We start from the raw sequence: 19,386 nt of genomic DNA, 5'->3' as shown, positions 1-19,386 counted from the left end.
GTATCGCTCACAGTCCTGAAATTACAAGGAATCTTTTGGTTCTAAATATGATATGATCAATCACTGGAAAAGTCCTAAAATATCATAGAAAGTTGAACTGTTTTCACCACTAGGTTCGCAATATTTCTGTGACAAATGACTGGCACTAAGAAACCATGATAAATTTCTAATAGTAATTAATTATCCACTATCTGATATCCGCTACCACCTACTACTTCTAAAATACAAGATGTAGACCAAAAACAGATAATCCAAATGAACACCACATGACAAACACATAATGGAAAGCTCAGAGCTGTCCTGGGTAACAATCCCCCGGCACATTTATAAAAGCACTACATTTAGCTTGATCAAAAAACAGAACTGAGACTCTGGTCAAATCAGGAAACTTGTAGACAAAGTCGGTGGATTGATTCCAGGCTTCCCCTAACTATGCCAAAGTGTCCTTGGGCAAGACATTTAACCCCACATTGCCATCTGATGTGTCTATTGGAGTGTGAATCTGTGATAGGAGAAAAGCACTTAGTAGACCTATATATTGAGCAATAGAAGACAAGAAGACAATGACAAGCACTAATCCTAGAAAAAAAAAATCCTGCATGTAACATTTAATAAGGAAATGCACTCAAAATATTTAGGCCATATTTGCACCCAACTTCAGTTAAACAGTTGAACAGTTTGGTATTAACTTTTCCAGTAAAACAGGAACACTTCTAACACTGATTAAACATTACTAGCATTGCTATCCCGGAACAACCTGGCCTAAGAATCCCCTTTTTCCCCTTTCAAAACTAAACAAAGAGAATCAGTGTTTAGATTTTATGTGCCCAATATCTACCAGAAACCCCAAAATCTGCTGCAAACCTTAGTTCTTTTAAATCTGGTCTTTATGCTACTTTTTATGAAGGTAGAGTTTATCTTCTTTGTACTTCCTTGTATAATTAACGGTGGTAATGATGATGATTTCTTTCCCATTGATTCCCCCACAGAAAGTAAACTGGTCTCCCTCTGGCCTGAGCAAACTTTAGATAAGTTAGATTTACTTTAGATAACCTGACCACATTGTAACCGATAAATATTGGAAACTATTTCAAGTCACTCTGTAAGGTTATGTGCTCAACTGAAACAAATTAGGCTATATGATTCACCCGTGACTCAACATATGTTTCAAAGTTCACTTGTATGTTTAACCCCTCAGACTCCATTTTGACTAACAATATTTGTATTTTTAATAAGATGTCCTGTTTGTGTCGTACAAGGCAAACAGTTTCATGGTGATGTGAGAATGTAGCTTGAAATGATTGTTTTCAGTATGTAGGTTAAATGGAATCCGTTCCCCTCACCAAATCTTTGAACGTGTGACCAGAGGTGTTCCAACAATGTCTCATTCACTAGGCAAAATACAACCTCAGTTACAAGTTGGGATGCTCCATAAAATGTAAAAGAATGCAATGATTTGCAAACACAATAATTTCATAAAGACATTTATGCAACCTTACCAAGGTAACAACATGGTGTCACAGTGTGGCAGAGATGAGGAAGTGGACCCAAATGCAGGACTCGGAGCCAGGAGGCAGACTGAATCCAGGAATCCAGGTTTTTTAATGAAACAGGAGACGTGATGGAGAAACACGACAAATAAAACCAAGAAAACTGAAACCAAGGGGTATAAACACACTGAGGAACTAATAGGGAACAGGTGAAGAGACTTTGCTAATTAAACCAGGTGAGTTCTCAAGCACGAAGCAAAACAAAGGACAACACACAAGGGGAATGAACCACAAAATACAAACAGAAAACCAGACAAGGCAATGAACCCATAGGACAATGAAACTAAACCAAAAACACACAGACCATGACACATGGGAATAAAAACAAGGCATGCCTAGAGCCAAGATGCCAGCTGAACCCAGCAATATACATACAAATTAATCTGTGTTGAACAATGCACCTTGACACACCACTGACATACGACACAAGTCATATTTGGGCTAAATTGTAACCTCTCCTTACACTAATATCCTAAAAGAATTAGAATCAGACATACTTTAATAATTCCAGATTAGGTCATTTCAGTGTTAGGAGCAGCATAAATGTCAGAGAGAGAAAAAAGAGTTAAATAAAACTATAAGATGCATAAATTCTATATACAGTAATATAAAAGAATGAGAGATGTGACACAAAAAAATATTTACATATATATGTAAAGAATTATATATGCATGCTTATGTATACATACATATAAATATACATATATAAATATAAAAATATAGATAAAAAATACTATTTACAATATACAATTCACAAATAAGTATCCAGGTAAAAATAACAAGAGGAATAATGAAACAATATAGGGTACAAGATTAAAAACAGAAGTACGGTGGGGCATGAAAAAACAGAGTAAGAAGCAGAGCAGTTGTGAGTCTGGAGTTTCTGTCTGACAGAGAAGAAGTGTTATGGCCTGTGGCAGGAAAGATCTCAGGTAGCGTTCTTTGTGACAGCGGAGCTGGATGAGTCTCCTGGAGAAGGAGCTCCACTGTCTATCCACTGTGTGGTGGAGAGGGTGGTCTGGACTATCCATGATAGATAAGGCTAGGTACAAACATGAAGATTTTTTTAATCTGATAAAATTTTTTATTTGTTCGAAACCTCACACCTGAAGATAAAAAACAGGCATTTAACAGTATTGATCATAATGTGTGTGGTATGGTCCAATAATCTCATCACAGAGCAACACATACATAATGATGCTGTCCCACAGCCGATCTACAATCTAGTCCTCCGAGCCGGAAATCTCACGTGATCAAAAGTGATCTAACAAAAACGAAGAAGAAGAACCATAGCAACATGATGATGGTGGTCTTGGGACTATTATTAACGGAAAAATCCAGAACTGAAAAAAATAACAGACTGGAGACAGCGTGAGTTTATATCCATCTTTGCTCTCCAGTCAGCTCGCTCTCTGATTGGCTACATTCCATTCCACGTCACAATCCACACAGTCACAACTCAGGAGTCGTCAGGCTTTCCTCACACATGTGAAGGTATTTGGTCGTAAATATTTAACATGTTCAATACTCTGACTGTCGTCCACGACCCGTTTTAGAGCCGATTATGGGGACAAATTTGCTCTTAACACACCTCATACCAAATGATAATTTTATAGGAAAATCGTATAAGGTGTAAGATAATCGGGTGTTTGGTCCTTGGTTGGGAAGGGGCAAAATCGGGACAAAAACAGCCCGATAATCTTTATGTCTGTACCAGGCCTAACAGTTTGTCTACAGTCCTCCCCTCCACCACAGCCTCAAATGTTTCCTGGGTGCAGCCAATCACAGAGCCAGCTTTCCTGACCAGTTTGTTGAATTTGATCTTGTCTCTGGTTCCAATGCTTCTCCCCCAGCAGACCATGGTGAAGAACAAGATGCTGAAAACAACAGACAGGTAGAACATCTCCAACATTCTTCTGCACACGTTGAAGGATTTGAGCTTCCTTAGGAAAAAGAGTTGGCTCATTACTGTTGGTCTTCCAGTCCAGTCTGCTATCAGTTTTCACACCCAGGTACTTGTAGTTCTCCACCATGTTGATATTCCTCCCCAAGATGCAAGATGCTGTGAAGCTGTCCTCCTTCACCTGAAGTCAATCACCACCTTATCCACATTCAGCATCAGGTGATTTTAACCAGCCTACTGCACAAAATCGTCCACCACCTGCCTGTACTCCTGCATCATCATCATCTCTGAAAACCTTGAAATATGACAATATGAATAAACAGTTTGACACATTACCAAAATTTCTCCAAATGATAATTTTCCATGACACACACTCCCCCCCTTGAGGGTGTAAAGTTTTATTTTAGTAAAGAAAACTGAAAATTAGGTGGGTACTCCCCACTCCTCAAATGTAGACTGGGTGAAGTTGCCACATAGTCCTGATGAACATGGACATTAGGTTTAGGTTTGAGAGTTGAAAAACCATGACAAGAGGAAGAGACCACAGCATGAGACCTTAAAAATTTTATATCATCGTCATAATGGGCCACTATTATACAGTATGCAGAAGTTTGTTTGTGGTCTTGTGATTATTATTAACAGAAAAATCCAGAACAGAAAAAAAATAACAGACTTGAGACAGCATGAACACAGACTTTATATCCTTCCTTGTTCTCCAGTCAGATTGCTCTCTGATTGGCTACATTCCGTTCCGCGTCACAACTCACACAGTCACAACTCAGGAGTCGTCGGCTTTCCTCACACACGTGAAGGTATTTGGTCATAAATATTAAGCATGTTCAGTACTTCCGATTGCTGGCCACAACCCGTTGAAAAAACATGTAAAACCATGACGAGAGGAAGGGACCACAGCATGGGACCTTGGAAATTTTATATCATCATCATATTGGGCCACTATTATACAGTATGCAGAGGTTTGTTTATATGCAAAAGAATGCAAATTGCATTTAGGGGAAATAACTTTAAATCCTGCCTGTATGCAAAAGCCCTCCATCTTCTCATGTAACAGCTAAACCATTTGTTTCGTCCCTACTTCCTATCTGGATCATTCTGTCATTCAAGGGCTTTCGTACAAAAGGTGGCAACACACACACACACACCGGTAACAATTAAACCATCTGTTTTTTTCCCCCCTTCCCATCTGAACCATATTCTGTCTTTTCCAAGCTCTCCAAGATAAAAAGGGAGCCACATCTCCTGTCAGGCTTCTGTGACTGCTCTCCTTATGCTGCATGAGCTAATAAACTTGAGTGTGGTCTTCTCAGCTTAGTTCCTTTTCTTTTCTCTTTTTTGTTCATTTTATTTTTATATTTTAATCTTTTCTCCACAGGCACTAAGCAGTGCTTTGGAACTGAAACGTTATGCTTGTCAGTGTTCAGCAGTCAGATGAGCAGTATGAACCTTAGATGCAACCTTTTGAGAAGTCATACGCTGCTGTGTAGGTTAAACCCAGTGCGGTCACAACCATTACATATAAAACACACAAACTAAGGCTATACCAGTAGTGAGTGCAGCACAGCATCTGAAGTATGCAATATGGTTAAAAAATAAAAATAAAACTCAGTTTCAAAGTCAACACAGTGTGGCACCAAGAAATCAAGAAAACTGTCTTGCATGGCTCTTTATTATAAATGGGTTGACAGTTTGTATAGTTTATTTACAGTATATATCATGCTCTGAAGTAAAAAGCTAAATTTAAGTGAACAAATGAACTCAAAAGTTGTAGCAAAATTAAGGCTTAAAAATATATTAAATGGCAAATTAACTAGTCATAAATTAAAGAAATAAAAAGTTTATTTCCACCACACAATACAGCTTGAAGCTGAAAAACAAAGATAATGGCTGATGTTTAACGAGACAGTAACATTTGTCTGCGTAGCTGGAGCACATCAGTGGTAGAGTCTTGTGATGACATTTTATCTATTTCCACATCCAAATGAATGTAACATCCATAGTCTACTCTCAATTGTTCAGAGCTTTTATGTGTTTGAGGTTTTAATTTGTGGCCTTTTAAAAGCTCTACCAGTATATTGTTCTATAAAAACATGACTAATATAAACTGAGTAGACAACTTGGTTGTTGCTTTGAGCATATGACAGCAAAACACAGTAGTGGAAATGAAATTGTACTCCATGGAAACTGTTTACTTTTCAACATATTTAAAGAAGTTATAAATTGATCCTCTTTAAATGCTAAATAAAGTCAATAGACTAGAATATATAACACATAAATTTATTTTTTTTAATTGAGTACATAAGTAAACAGATCCATCATGTGAAAAAAATTAACAAACCTTTAGGTTTATCACATCCCCTTGTGAATTAGGAGTTCCAGGTTTGGTACCAAAGATTCGAAAAGCCCCATGTTGTGGCAAATGGAACTGGTCTTACTAAAACCGTCTAGTTCTCTCTTTGCTACCGAGGTTAGTATCATCATACCAAGAGCCAAAAGGCTCTTAGAAAAGGTTTGAGGATAGTGATGAGTGTGATGAATTATTTTAAAAGACAATTATTTAAAAAAGTTATTCCAAAGAAAATTATCAATGTGTAGTGTAGATTTCAAATGGCTGCCGACTAGTCCAGGCTACACTGGCTAAGTAACAGGCCATAATATGCAAAACATTTTCTTCAAAAACTCTGAAATATCCCTCCAGTCTGCAGGTGTCTTGTACACCTGATGGTGTTAATGTGCAAAAACATTTTTAAAAAATCAGAAACAGACTGAACCTATTTTGCATGGGAGTTTTTCTAGTCTAAAACTATGCTGTCCAAATATTACATTAAAGCAAAACTGCAGTTTGACAATTAACAAGTGGGGGCTCAGAACATCAAATGGACTCACAATGTTGAGAAGTCTTTCCCTAAACCTTTTTTTGATGTGATAATTCTCTCCTGTTTAGGAAAAAAACAATCTAGACTACTTTTTCAGCTTGTTAGGTGCAAGTATAGCAGTTTGGAAAGCACGTTTTATATATTTATATATATATATATATATATATATATTAGGGCTGTCTGGCAAATTACTACAATTTGTAAACATGATTATTGACTATTCACAACTGCATGAAATATGCCAATTTTCACTATATTGTATCAACAAAAAGGAAGCCAATGCTCACTTGAGTTTTTCTTCACATTTTTACATTAGATTACTTTAGCTGTAATAGTCAGTTAAATATTACAGATCAAGTACTTAAAAAATATATGTAATTTGAGCCCCATTTTTCAATGCCAGTGCCCTTGCCTGGCCCCCCATCAAAACTTATCTAAACCTGCCCCTGCTGAAGTATAAATCCTTTTTACCACCTGTCATCTACTTCGTTAGTAAAGGGTCCTGCTCCGATTTCAGATCCTGATAATTTCTCTCACCACGTTCATGGCCCATAAATGATCAGACCTGTGTCTCCAGCATCTGCACAGCACCAATTATTTAGAGTTGCTTCCTTTGGCTGTTTCACTTTCACCACATATATGAACCTGAATTATCTTCATAGATGTTTGCATGGCTGTCTTATAATTAGTAGATTTTACAGCCGTTTCCCTAGCAAACCTCATTAATACTTTAAAGTAATATGAAATAAAGGCAAACAATATCAATCTTAAATAGGCTGTTATCAAAATTTTCCACTCTTCAGCTTCACGTGACAGTGGCATGCATCAGATTAACATGAGAATGATAAATGTTGCTTAGTACTTTTGCCAGTGTGTCCAAGAACAATACTTCTGGGTAAATATATGCCAGTGCGAACCATGAACTGCAAGTTTCCTGCTTCTAAGCTGAACCACAAACAAATGCAACAGGAGAGAAGGTACTAGCAAGGCAACAGAAAAGTCAATCAGCTGATCACCAACAGCCGTCATTCACAACAGGAGAGCGAGGGGAGGCTAGCACAGAGATGACTGGAACAGTAATGTTTGTGCAAAACTATGTGAGGTAAAAAAAAAAAAAAAAAAAAAGGCGAGTGTTGAACCTTTTCACCATGAAAAGTGAGGGTGTTCAAACATCCTCATCCTCCACGGGGGGTGACACCCTCAAACCCATCCATAGAGTGAGCCAGCTCACCTTTAGATACCTCCATGTCTCGCTGTCATAAACGACGAATGCTGCACATGCGTTAAAAATTTTAACGCAATTAATTACATAAATTAGTTACCGCATTATTTTTGACTATATATGTATATGTAGGCCGCTTGCTGACACTGACTCAGCTCCAGAGTGTGTACCATGTAATAAAAAAGAAAAAAAAATGACAGTCTTGCTCACTGAAAGTTGAAGCTGAACTAAAATTTACCCAATGACGCAACAAGACAAGGGTACACAACCAGACCCCTTAACAAAGAAGAAATTGTAGTTGATGTGAAAGCCTGGAGGAGATCTGAAGTAGGAGGTACAGGTGTTATTGTCAATAGATTTTACTTTTGGTTTTCTTGTTTTATACCTATTAGTTTGTGTTTAGTTTGTATTTGCTGTATTTCCTGTTTTATTCAAAAGAAAGTATTTTCCTAGTGTGTGATGTCTGGCTTCACTTTCTCGCTGGTTACTGCCTGCTCTGCGTTGAATGTTAAAGCACATCTCATCAAATCATCTGTTTAAATATTTGCATTTCTGCCTCTTACTTTTATAATATGCATACCCTCTCTGCGGCATCCTACCATGCTTCCACATTCAAATAGTGTGTAGTGTTGTACATGTCCCTTAATAGTTGACTGCCACTTACTGGATCTTGCTAAGGATCCTGGACTTTTGTCATTGCATGTCACCTTTAAGTAAAGCTTACTTTTGTTCCTACACCTGCATTTCTCACCTGCAGCCTGTATTTGTGCCAACCATTTACCATAACAGTGTTGTGATGCCAAACAAGAACCCACAGGAAGTTATATCTGCTAAAAGGTCAGGCTTTTTTAGGCAAAGAGTGCACTTACATTTTTCTGTTAACATTAAATCTTTTGTTTGGTTAGATAACCTATTTTAATTCCTATTTTTTTCCTATGTAGTGGTGTTAAAGTATGCCTCCTAAACCTGCAGGCATAGTCGCCTGTTTTTCTTGTTCAAATATGTTGAAAAATTCAATTTCCACTCTGTCCTCAACTTTTTGGGATGACAAAATAAAATTTAAATAATAAAACAAAACAAAACAACAACAACAAAAAAAAATCCTAAAAGATCCTTCTTGTGTTCATCAGAGCTATGTGTTTGCAAACACCAATACGAGAGGTGGTATGATTCACATGAATACATATACATACACATTAATGTTAAGTTGACCACCCAGCTAATGGAAGACTATTTCTGATGCAAATATATATTTTTGCAAAAACTCAAGGGAAAAAAAAATAAAGGAGCATAAAAAAACCGACAAAGTAATTTGTAAAACACAAAGTTTAAAAAGATTTTCCATGTAGCTGCCTGGAGCAATACTTTTTTTCTGTCCAAGTCACATATAAAAGACATTTTTGGCCTGTAAGTCTCAGGCCTCAAAGTGCTGAGAAATCATCTTTGGATGTCCCCGTTAATACTATCTGGTCAGCAAGAAAGGGAAGTAGGATACACTCGCCAAGGGAGCGCCTCTTCTCAAAATACTGGCACATCTTTTTAAGCCCATTTCTGGGTAATCTTGTCCATGAAATGAGCAGAAATATGTGATCACAAGAAGAGTGTGATTAGAGGACAGGAAATGGCTGAGATCAGATAAGGGAGATCCGTATAGGAATGGTGGGAGACTCTGTCCTGTGCGAAGGTGAATGATGGGGCACCACATGTTCCACCATGGCATGTTTGGACATATGCTTCATAAGGTATGTCTCCTGGAAAGGACAGGAAATAAACATCTCCTTTAGATAAAATTGCTCAAGCAGCACATTCATGTTACAGAAAACTAATTACATGGTTTTGCACTCACTGAGGTGTACGCCCTGCCACACATGCTGCAGCAGTAGGCCTTGGCATTTTTGATGGCATGCGCAGACATATGGATCTGCAGCGAGGCAGAGTCTGAATAGGCACGGTAGCAGTTGGAGCATTTGAAGGGCTTGTCTTTGTTGTGCTGCCTCTGATGAGACTTCAGAAGAGGGGAAAAAATAGGTAATCAACACAGCCATGTTTTTGTGTTGTTTGCAGGCTCTACTACACTCCCAAAAAATGGGCTTTTGACAGATCATTAGACCCTTTTTCTGCATCTACATCTAACACTAAATAGACTGTAGCAATCAAACCGTGCTTAGGTTGGAGAATCAGGGAGGAATCAGGGAGGAATTCTGATGATGGAAGTTAACACTTAAAATAGGGGTAACCGAAGAGCAGATTTTTGCTTTCTAAATCAACTCAAACTCCCAAAATTGTAGCACTTTGATCAAATGTGATCTTGACAACATATCAGGTTTAGACAGTTCTTTATTTTGCCACCATTCTCTGAACATCCATGATGCTGATCTGCTGCGTCAGCCGGGAGCTGTTCAACCGGTTGAAAAGCTCACGGTTGGGCAATACTTTTGAAAAGACTTTAAAAATTTAATTTGATTGTGTTTTCAGTATCCAACTATTTTTTTTTTTTTTTACCATCTCGTCAATTTTATTTTGGACTTAGACTAAAAGTCTAATCCTGATCAACAGCAGGATACAGCGGGGAGATGCTACACCGGTAGGTGTAAAGAACACTAAGTTTAGAACTTCTAGCTTAGCTTCCCACCAGAATTTCTTCCAATTTCTGCAAACTAATAGTGCTCTGATTGCTGTTTACTGAAGGGGAAGCAGACTACTTATAAGTAATTTACACAAACCAACTTGTGGGGGAAAATATGTCCAAAGAAAACTTAATATACAACTTGATAGATTTCCAATTTAGCTCTCAGCTTTGGCTCCCAGTCTTGGATTTATTCAACATCAATCGAACAAGTGCTTTCAATGTTTTATAGCAGAACTTGATATCTTTTGACAAAACGTCTGAACAAACAACTCCCTGCATTGCATCAGAGGCAGCTTCCAGATCATCTGACTCATGTTTTTCTTACAACTCACAGTGACAGCTGTAGTCAATATGGAAGAAATTTAACTTTCATGTTTTAAGTTTAAAATGGATCCTTCGAACATTTCTTCCTCGGAAGCAGGTTTTATGATCAGCATAAGTTATTACAGAAACATCATGTCAGATAAGGAAAGAAATACCTCTGTTGTCAAAACTGCCACTTCAAGCCTGACTAACCCATTATTCTCTCCTACACAGGTCAGAAGGATAAAACAGTCAAAGGAAAAAAAAAGTAGCTCATGTTTACCTGCAGATTAGATAATTGGGTAAAAGCCTTTTCACATCCAGGTTGAGCACATTTGTATGGCCGATCACCCGTGTGGATTCTGAAACAATAAAAATGAGTTAGATGAAACAGGTCACACAGAAAGCTGAAGAAACTCAACACCAACCAGCAGCCTGAAAACATTTTCTTGCACAAAAGTCTTCTTAACTGTCTTTTTATACTTACTTAGTTGGTAAGTCTTAAGATTTCTTGTTTTAAAACAGCCCAAAAATAACTGCTTAATAATCGCTTACAGGATTTTGCTAAAAAAATCATAATTACTAAAGCTGCTGTTGAGTCGCCATTAATACAATAATAAAAAGTTTATTCTAAAGGTTTATCCAGTATAGTTCATTTAAAAAATATGTCTGTTTAAACCCTTTGAGAGTTCTTTAGGAAATCTTTGGGATTCCAAAGACTGCTTCGGTGTTATTTTACATATTTTTAATAACTTCTACTTCCTACACTTACAAACAAAGATCTGTTCTTTCCAGTATTTACACTTTTAAATGAACTTATTTAAGCTTTAATGTATTTAATGCGAAACATTAAATCAGCACAACTGAATCATTGCACAGCTCTCCTAAGTCATGACTGATTTCAGCCTGTGCAAGCCAAACAAAAACAGATTGTAGTTTAGAAACTACAGTTATTCACACACAAGAGGACATTGTGATGTTTGCACAGCTAAGATGACAACATGGAGTGTAAATGTAACAGTCAGTAACTAACAACATCAATTAATTCAAATCAGACATCGGTACAGATAAGATCTGGAGCAGCAAATTACGCCTTATCTCTGTCTTTGTTAAAATGAACTGTTAGAAGTTGTTGGCTGTTGTTAGAGTAAGCAGAAGTGGACAGTTTAAAGTTTCTCCCTTAAGGTTGGGTAATAATTTGCGGATTCCCGCCCTGCAGAGGACAGGATGTGGTGGTCACTGCTCTGTGCAATAAGGGTCATGAAGTGATTTATGCTGATGTGTTTCCCTGTTTGAACTTTGCTTGCTCTACTGAAGTGCGATATCTGCTCAATAAAGAGGCTGCGCTGGGGTTGAGACTTCGGAGTTGACACCAGACACTCTCTAAGTGCTGAACCACCGTCTCTCCCCATCATGATGAAGCTGACTTCACTCTGAGTTCTTTGTGTCTTATTTTATGATAGAAAAATACCCATCAGCTGTAAAAATAAAAATATTTTTGTGAATATGTGATGCAGTAATTATAATAATCTGAATATTTCTTTGGTTGTGTTTTAAAGGTGTCAGCTGTGGCAGGCTCCAGCCAACAGTGACCCTGGACTGGGAAATAGATATGTTTATTTAACGTCAGAAAGAACGTAGTCATTGTTCTTGAGTAAATACTTTGTAGGAAATGTACCTAAAACTGAATTCAATTTATCTCATCTAGAACGGTACAGACAGGATTGGTCGTGCCCATTAAATTTTGATCACTTTAAAAAAAGCTGGAAATGGTTTTTAAGTGCCTTCCAAGCAGAAGTTAATTTAAGATTAACATAATTAGCAAAACTATGTTGAACTCCAATCTCATTCGTGGGTAGTGCAGCAGCTTTGGCTCACGGGACAGACGATTCTGACTCTGAACTTTACAACATAAGAAAAACAACCCTATCTGATTCAGTATGCCACCCTGTTCCTTATGTAGTCAAGATGTGTGGGCTAGCTGCTCTGAGGAACATCATCTGGTAATGCCATTATTAAGCAGGGCAGCCATAATCTAAACTATTATCCGCTTTTATTCCTGGATGGTGAAATGAGCTACCAAATGCAATCAGAGCAGGGACGTATTACAACAGCCTCACCTGAGAATACCGCCTCACCTAATAGCCTCTCCCACTCTAAAATGCCTGACTCACACATGGATGTGTCAAGTTGTTTTCATCACACTGAGCATTACCCGCAGCTTCAAACTTGTCACTGCTTGAGCTGAGTTGGTACTGCTAAATAAAAATTTTGGAAAAAAAAAGACTCTTAAAGAAAATTCTGTTTGTTTTTTAAGTAATAAGAAGAAAGTTAACAGAAGTTTCCTCACTTTCCTAAAGCCTAGAAAATTGATCTTAATCCAAAAAATATGAGCCAGTGTAATTATTGTACTTAAGTTTGGACACATCTACTCGTTTAAAATGAATGAATAGTAGTGGCTTAACTCTCATGTTATTTTGCAATTAGATTTTGTTAGCTTAGCTGGGCTGCTAGTGAAACAGTACATTAAAGAGTGTTGCTACAGCATCAACATATTGTATATCTGCTACTGAACCATAACAGTATGACAAAACTAACTGTAACAAATGCAGCGCGACTGTGTCAAAGAACAAACCTGGTGTGTTGCTGCAGGTGGGAAAGCTGGCGAAAGCATTTCTCACAGTAGGAGCAGCGGTACGGCTTGACGCCCAGGTGAATGCGCAGATGCTGGGCCAAATAGGACAGGTTTGCAAAGGTCTTTGTGCAGTGAGGACACCTGTGAGCCTTCGCCTCTGTGTGTGTTTTGGAGTGAATCTGCATGTCTGACTTGGAGAAGAAAGTCAGAGGACAAACTTTACACCTGCAATAAGGAAACAGTGACACAGAAGGAGCACATGCATCAAAAAGATGCCCAGAGGAAAGTGTGCTTGGACACATGTTCAAATGCACACAAATCATAGCTGGTGAAAAGAAGGAAGCAGGCTGAAATTATGCATTGCCAGTTCTATTTTTTTTTTGTCCCCACCCCTCAAAGTGTTGCAGCACAACATTTACTGTTCACACATTCTGGTTGAAATTTTAGTGTGAGAGATCAGTGAGATATAACCCCCCACTCCCTTTTTTTTTGCTGTATATTGTACAAAAGAGCTGATAAACAATAAAAAAAATCTTTTAAATGTAGGACAAAGAACAACTGAATCTAAAAATTTAACACAAAAATGAAGGAAATTTGTGTTTGGTCAATTATTTTTTCTCCTTTGATTAGGAATAAATTAGGGATGGGAGCTCACGTTTGTACCAAATAGGGTAGGGGTGGGGGGAGTGTACGTGCGCTTCGTTCGTGTGTGTGTGTGTGTGAGTACGCATGTGTGAGAGACTATAATGGAGGTGTGTGTTTTTAAATTGCTGTTATATACTCTGGTGTGTGAAGGCTTTTTTTAAAAATTTGTATAAATTGTTCTTATTAGGTTTTAGAAATAAAATTTGATCTGATACCAGTGGGAGTCGCATTATACATTTTGGAAAACCTGAGTAGTCACTTTTACAACTAGGTATAACTTATAGCTCTTATACCTTTAAGTATCTGTCATGGGACACTGCCACCCTGCCTCTTTGGCATCCTTTGCTGTCCTTTTTTCGTTCTCCTTTCTGCAGTTTTTGGCTTTCTTGGCGCCTCGCTCGCCCTGTTCTCCCTCTCCATCTACTGCTGTGCTGATGGCTCAATAGGAAGGCAGCACAGCTGCTGTCTATCACCCCATCACACTCCAGCTTAAAGCCTGGTTTCTCCAGCCACTCTTTGCGAGTCTGACAACAACTCTCCATGTGGTACTAAGCCAGCTCCTGTTGCATTAGTGAATCCCGTCTTGGACCAAAGTCTAATTATAACCTCTTGTCCTCAGATCCCGTTGACTGAATTGACCTTGTGCCTTTCTAAGGACTTTCTTGTTTGGATTTTGCCTTCATTAAAGAAGTCTTTAAGTCTTCTTTGTTTTTTGTTCGGCTGGGATCCGCCTTTGAGCCCTCCCTCTACACAGTCATGACAATATCGCCACTATCTGAACCATAACTCCATTCTTCAGGATGATAACGCGCTCTCCCCCAACAGAATCATCATACTACCTAAAAGACCTGACTCCATCACACCTCCAGAATTTCAGAATGGAGATGATGGAACAACCTGCTGTGAATTCAGACCATCTAAACTGAACACCTGTGGGATCAGCTTGAGTGTACTGTACATGCTAGATTCACTAACAGAACCACACTGGTTGACCTTCATCAAAGTGGGGGTTAAAGAGTAGGATGCCATGTCATGGGAAAATATGACCAGGACCTGCATAAGGAGGAGGTGCCACGCTATTAAGGCTGTGTATGGATCTTCCACACGCTACTGAGGCCCTTGACAGTGTATTTAAAAAAAAATGGAAAAAAGTTATTAGTGAATACCAGCAGGAGAATGTTGGCAATTTTTTGCAGCACTACCCCCACATTTTGCTGCGTTACTCATCCCACAAATGCACAAGTTTAAACTAACTTTGGCAGTGTTTCGTGAAAGCACCATAAGAAGTCAGACTTCCAAGTCAGTAACTCTGAAAAAGCTTCCCCAAAAGTCATCTCTATCAGTAAACACAGAACGGTAGAAAATTATATTTATTTAATCTAATCTGTGAATAATGCAGCAAAACTTGACAGTAAAGAAGAGGAGGTACCAAGTCTGAAGTGTTGTGTTTGGTTTGCCTTTAACTTCTTTTTTAAATAAATGAGGTGCAGAGTAATGCGTCCATTTACTAAAAAAAAAAATCATAAACTTAGAAACAGGCTTGTCTCTTAACATGGACCCTCATTCCAGGTCCATCAACCCTACCAGTTTACTTTCCTTACCAGTTAGATTTATACATTTAGATTATTAATAATATATGTTTTAGAGTTGCTATTTTACTAAATTTCTTTTGTACAATGTGCTGCATGGCTATGTGTTTTTTTCTGTTTAATTCTCTTCTGCAGAATTAACCATTAGTCACTGTCTTTCCTAACTTTCTTAACTATAGCAGGAAATCTGAAACCTGTCATAATTTCTGAACTGTGATCTGACAAAAAAGCAAGTTAGAGCCAGTTTGGTCAACTATGAATTTACAAGTCTTGTTAGTTACAGTATGTAAGAAAAACAAGATTTGCTGTATAAAATTCTTTTCTCACCTGTAGGTTTTTCCCTCTTTGGCAGTGATGGTGACACAAGACTGGTCATTGCCCGATGCGAGGATTGGGTAGGGCACCACCAATAGGGAAGACCCATTCTCTGCCTTGATCCTCTTGCGACCTCGTTCCTCCTTTGGAGGAGGTCCGAGCAGTCCCAAAAGTCCCCCGTTGCTTTTCCCAGGATCCATCCTGTGGCTGCCCGCTAGCCCTGAGATGAGGTGAGGAGTGGGAGCTCCACCAAGCCGGCTGTGGCTGCTTGAGGTGGGTGTTGTGGGGGTGATGATCTCTGAGGTGCTGAGATTGCCTGTTCTGGATGCCAGTGCGACACCTGATAAATATGAGATGGAGAATAAGGACATGAATACAATCAGCAAAAAAAAAAGTGATCTAGAAAAACAGAGAAGATAACTTTCACTGGTCTGATGTCAACCTTTTTATGGTTTTTGTATCTTTAAATGTGTTTTTGATTGAATGGTGGAGAAAAAGGGTTTGGCAGTTGCAGCACTTTCATGGTATCCAGCTGCTCTTGATCAACCATTTTGTTTATAATGGGTTGGCAAGAGGTTTCTTTAACTATGCAGTCACTTGAGTAGCTGTTGTTCAGCGATTTCTTGCCACAGTGCAGTTTAACGCTCTGGAATTTTCCTTGCAGTTATGAGTTAGACAGTGTAATTTACACTTGCCAAAACAGGTTTTTTTTTTATTGTTTTAACTATGCCTTCAGGACAATCTGCAACAACCTGTCCTCTTTGGAAGTCAGAAAGTCACTCATTTTCATACTTTCATACTACATTCAGACCAGTAAAATGGAAGCATGTTTATACTCAATGACAGCTTTTTCTAATATAGGGTCATTGGAGGGTTGGAGCCTATCCCATCGGCTATATATATATATGTGTGTGTGTGTGTGTGTGTGTGTGCGTGTGTGTGTGTGGGATAATGCCCGACGAGGTGTCCATTATCATAAATTAATGGATGACGCGGCAGCGTGAACCGTCGCCCATACCATGGTATAAATAAATATATCTATGGGTAAGAGAGAGAGAAAGAGAGAGAGAGATAGAAATAACATAGAAGAGTCTCGCTGAAACGTCTGTGGATAATAAAGAGGAGATCTACCAACCGCATCTCTTATTTCCGTTGATGCTGTAGCCATTTTGCCCACCTTACATTGTATAGCTCCTTTTGTGAGCGTACTAAGAAGGTCAAACTTTACATTTAACACTGGAGTTCCAAGAACTACAATAATTTTCCTCAGGCTGAACTCCAGTCAGTCCCTGTGGTTTCATTTCATACCTCAGCTGCATGTTAACATGTAAATGCCCTATTAGCTCTTTCTTGGAAGAACCACCCCACCCTCCTTCAGTTCTAACTTTTAGCTCAGATCTTTGTTGACAGTTTTTTCTGAGGGCACCAAAGGAAACTATGTGTGTTATGAAATATGATCTTGTACATTATGAATGTTCTCAGATTTTAGATAGTGAAATGATTTCAAAACAGCTGACGTGCCAGCATAGTGATCAGCTGATGTAACAGAGACCAACGGCAAGTCAAATAAAATAGTATCAGAAGAAGGAAACCTCCAGTAAGTTCTAAACCATCTTGTTTTATTATATGAAGTCTAGCAGTGAGCTTCAACACAATCCAAAGGTGCCATGTACGGAGAAGCTGGGAGAAAAATAAAAACTCTAGACACCGGCAGCATCTAAGCAAAGCCGCACCCAGTGCTGCAACAGGAGAAGAAACAAGGTCTGCTCTGGCTGCGACTGCTAAATAGTTTTAGCCTCATAATAAACTGTGTAGATTTACATACTAAATATTACAACTTGTTTTAGCGAAAACTTATGTAGTTTTAGGAAAAGTCAGGGACCAGCAAGGCTTAATGGTTTCATTTGACAAAGTTATTGAATATACACATTTTAGATCAAAATGACTGTCTCGGCCATTCTTGTGTTAAATACATCTAATGTATAGAAAATAAAGATTTATCACAAAGATATATTCATCACTACAGATTTGAATTGAAGGTAAAGTCAGAAGTGACTATTTCTGTGAGGTGCAGGGTTAAAAGCCTTGGTCCAGTATCTAAATAGAAAATTGCACATTGTGTGTTTTTGGTCTGCTGGGAGCAGTGCTTCTTAAAATAAAGCTGGATTTATACTCGCGGGGCTTCTGTGTAAGGTCGGTTACGGCAGTGACCTGTCCAGTTTATTGTTCAGGTGAACACCCAGTACTTATTAGATGTCACCATATCTATCTCCATTCCCTAGATGCTCATTGATGTTGACGGGGAGATGGTCTGCCTGCGGAAATCCACCACCAGTTCTTTGTGGGCTAAGTGTAAGGTGAGCTGGGGGTAGAGGTGTGGAGGAGGATAGGGCTGTAAACTTGAGGTGTCAATGATGGGAGCTGCAGCAGAGAGGACTGAGCTGGGGGAGGGGCAGATAACTGGTTAAACCTGTTAAAGAACTTGTCCACATCAAACCAAACTCCACTGATGTCACTGTGTTCCTCCATATTCCTCTTGTAGTTGTTCTTCCCCTCCCTAATCTTCCTCCTCAGATGCCTCTCTGCACAGCTGCAACACAATGATATCAGTGGAGTTTGATCTGATGTGAACAAGTTCTTTAACAGGTTTGACCAGTAACTGGCCCCTCTCCCAGCCCAGTCCTCTCTGCTGCAGCTCCCATCATGATACTTCAAGTTTATAGCCGCATCCTCCTCCACACCTCTACCCCCAGCTCACCTCAGTATAAACAGTATTTAGGCCAAACAGTCTTTGCCATCTGGAAACAGTGAGATCAATGCTCTGCATCAGTATAATGAATGGAAATGTGTTAAATAACTGGGAAGTGCTTTTAGCTGTTAGCTGAATGAATTAACACATTATCTTCCTTGATGGTGGCATCATAACTGGGCAACTGTATTATTGAGTGAGTTTGGTTGCCCAAAATGGACATACTCCTTAGAATTAATTCCATTAGGCAGTGCTATTACAGGAGAGTTTCATTATAAAGACACAAACCATCATAGTACCACTTCAAAGGTTCAAGCTTAAGGTCAGATTACAAGAATCAAAGCTCCTTTGGGCTTCCTTCATACATACATTCTTTCTGAACAAAAACGAAACATGAAGAATAATGTGTCAGAAAAGATAACTTTCACTGGTCTGATGTCAACCTTTTTCTGGTCTTTGTATCTTTAAATGTGTTTTCATTGAATGGTGGAGAAAAAAGGTTTGGCAGTTGCAGCACTTTCATGGTATCCAGCTGATCTTGATCAACCATTTTGTTTATAATGGGTTGGCAAGAAGTTTCTTTAACTATGCAGTCACTTGAGTAGCTGTTGTTCAGCGATTTCTTGCCACAGTGCAGTTTAACACTCTGGAATTTTCCTTGCAGTTCTGAGTCAGACAGTGTAATTTACACTCCCCAAAACAGGTTTTTTCTTGTATTAAATGTGCAAGAAAAAGAGAGAGAGAGAGAAAAAAGAAACATAGAAGAATCTTGCTGAAATGTCTGTGGGTAATAAAGAGAAGATCCACTAACCACATCTTTTATTTATGTTGATACTTTAGCCACCTTACATTGTCTGTTTGTGAGCGTACTAGGAAGGTCAAACTTTAGTTACCAGAACTATGGTAGTTCCCAGAACTATGCTAATTTTCCTCAGGCTGAAGTCCAGTCGGTCCC

General features: G+C 38.7%; 1 protein-coding gene across 4 annotated transcripts in view; it reads right to left on the bottom strand.

Moving 5' to 3' along the window:
• Positions 1-2,034: 2,034 nt before the first annotated feature.
• The window catches only part of znf362a (zinc finger protein 362a), a 25,795-nt gene continuing 8,443 nt past the window's right edge, over positions 2,035-19,386 (bottom strand). For 3 of the 4 annotated variants that reach the window (XM_041980069.1, XM_041980068.1, XM_041980070.1), the window contains 5 exons: positions 15,695-16,022; positions 13,134-13,358; positions 10,782-10,860; positions 9,413-9,571; positions 7,519-9,317 (listed from right to left, as the gene is read on the bottom strand). In XM_041980069.1, the coding sequence (XP_041836003.1) occupies positions 9,198-9,317; positions 9,413-9,571; positions 10,782-10,860; positions 13,134-13,358; positions 15,695-16,022 (911 nt within the window). In that variant the 3' untranslated portion in view covers positions 7,519-9,197. Of the gene's footprint in view, positions 2,047-7,518; positions 9,318-9,412; positions 9,572-10,781; positions 10,861-13,133; positions 13,359-15,694; positions 16,023-19,386 lie in introns of those variants that run through there. The other variant, XR_006009743.1, reaches the window with a different exon arrangement.

The sequence above is a fragment of the Melanotaenia boesemani genome, chromosome 3 (genome assembly GCF_017639745.1).
Source record: "Melanotaenia boesemani isolate fMelBoe1 chromosome 3, fMelBoe1.pri, whole genome shotgun sequence".
Lineage (NCBI taxonomy): Eukaryota > Metazoa > Chordata > Actinopteri > Atheriniformes > Melanotaeniidae > Melanotaenia > Melanotaenia boesemani.
Note: the sequence above shows the minus strand (reverse complement) of the source record. Positions and strands in the feature narration are given on the sequence as shown.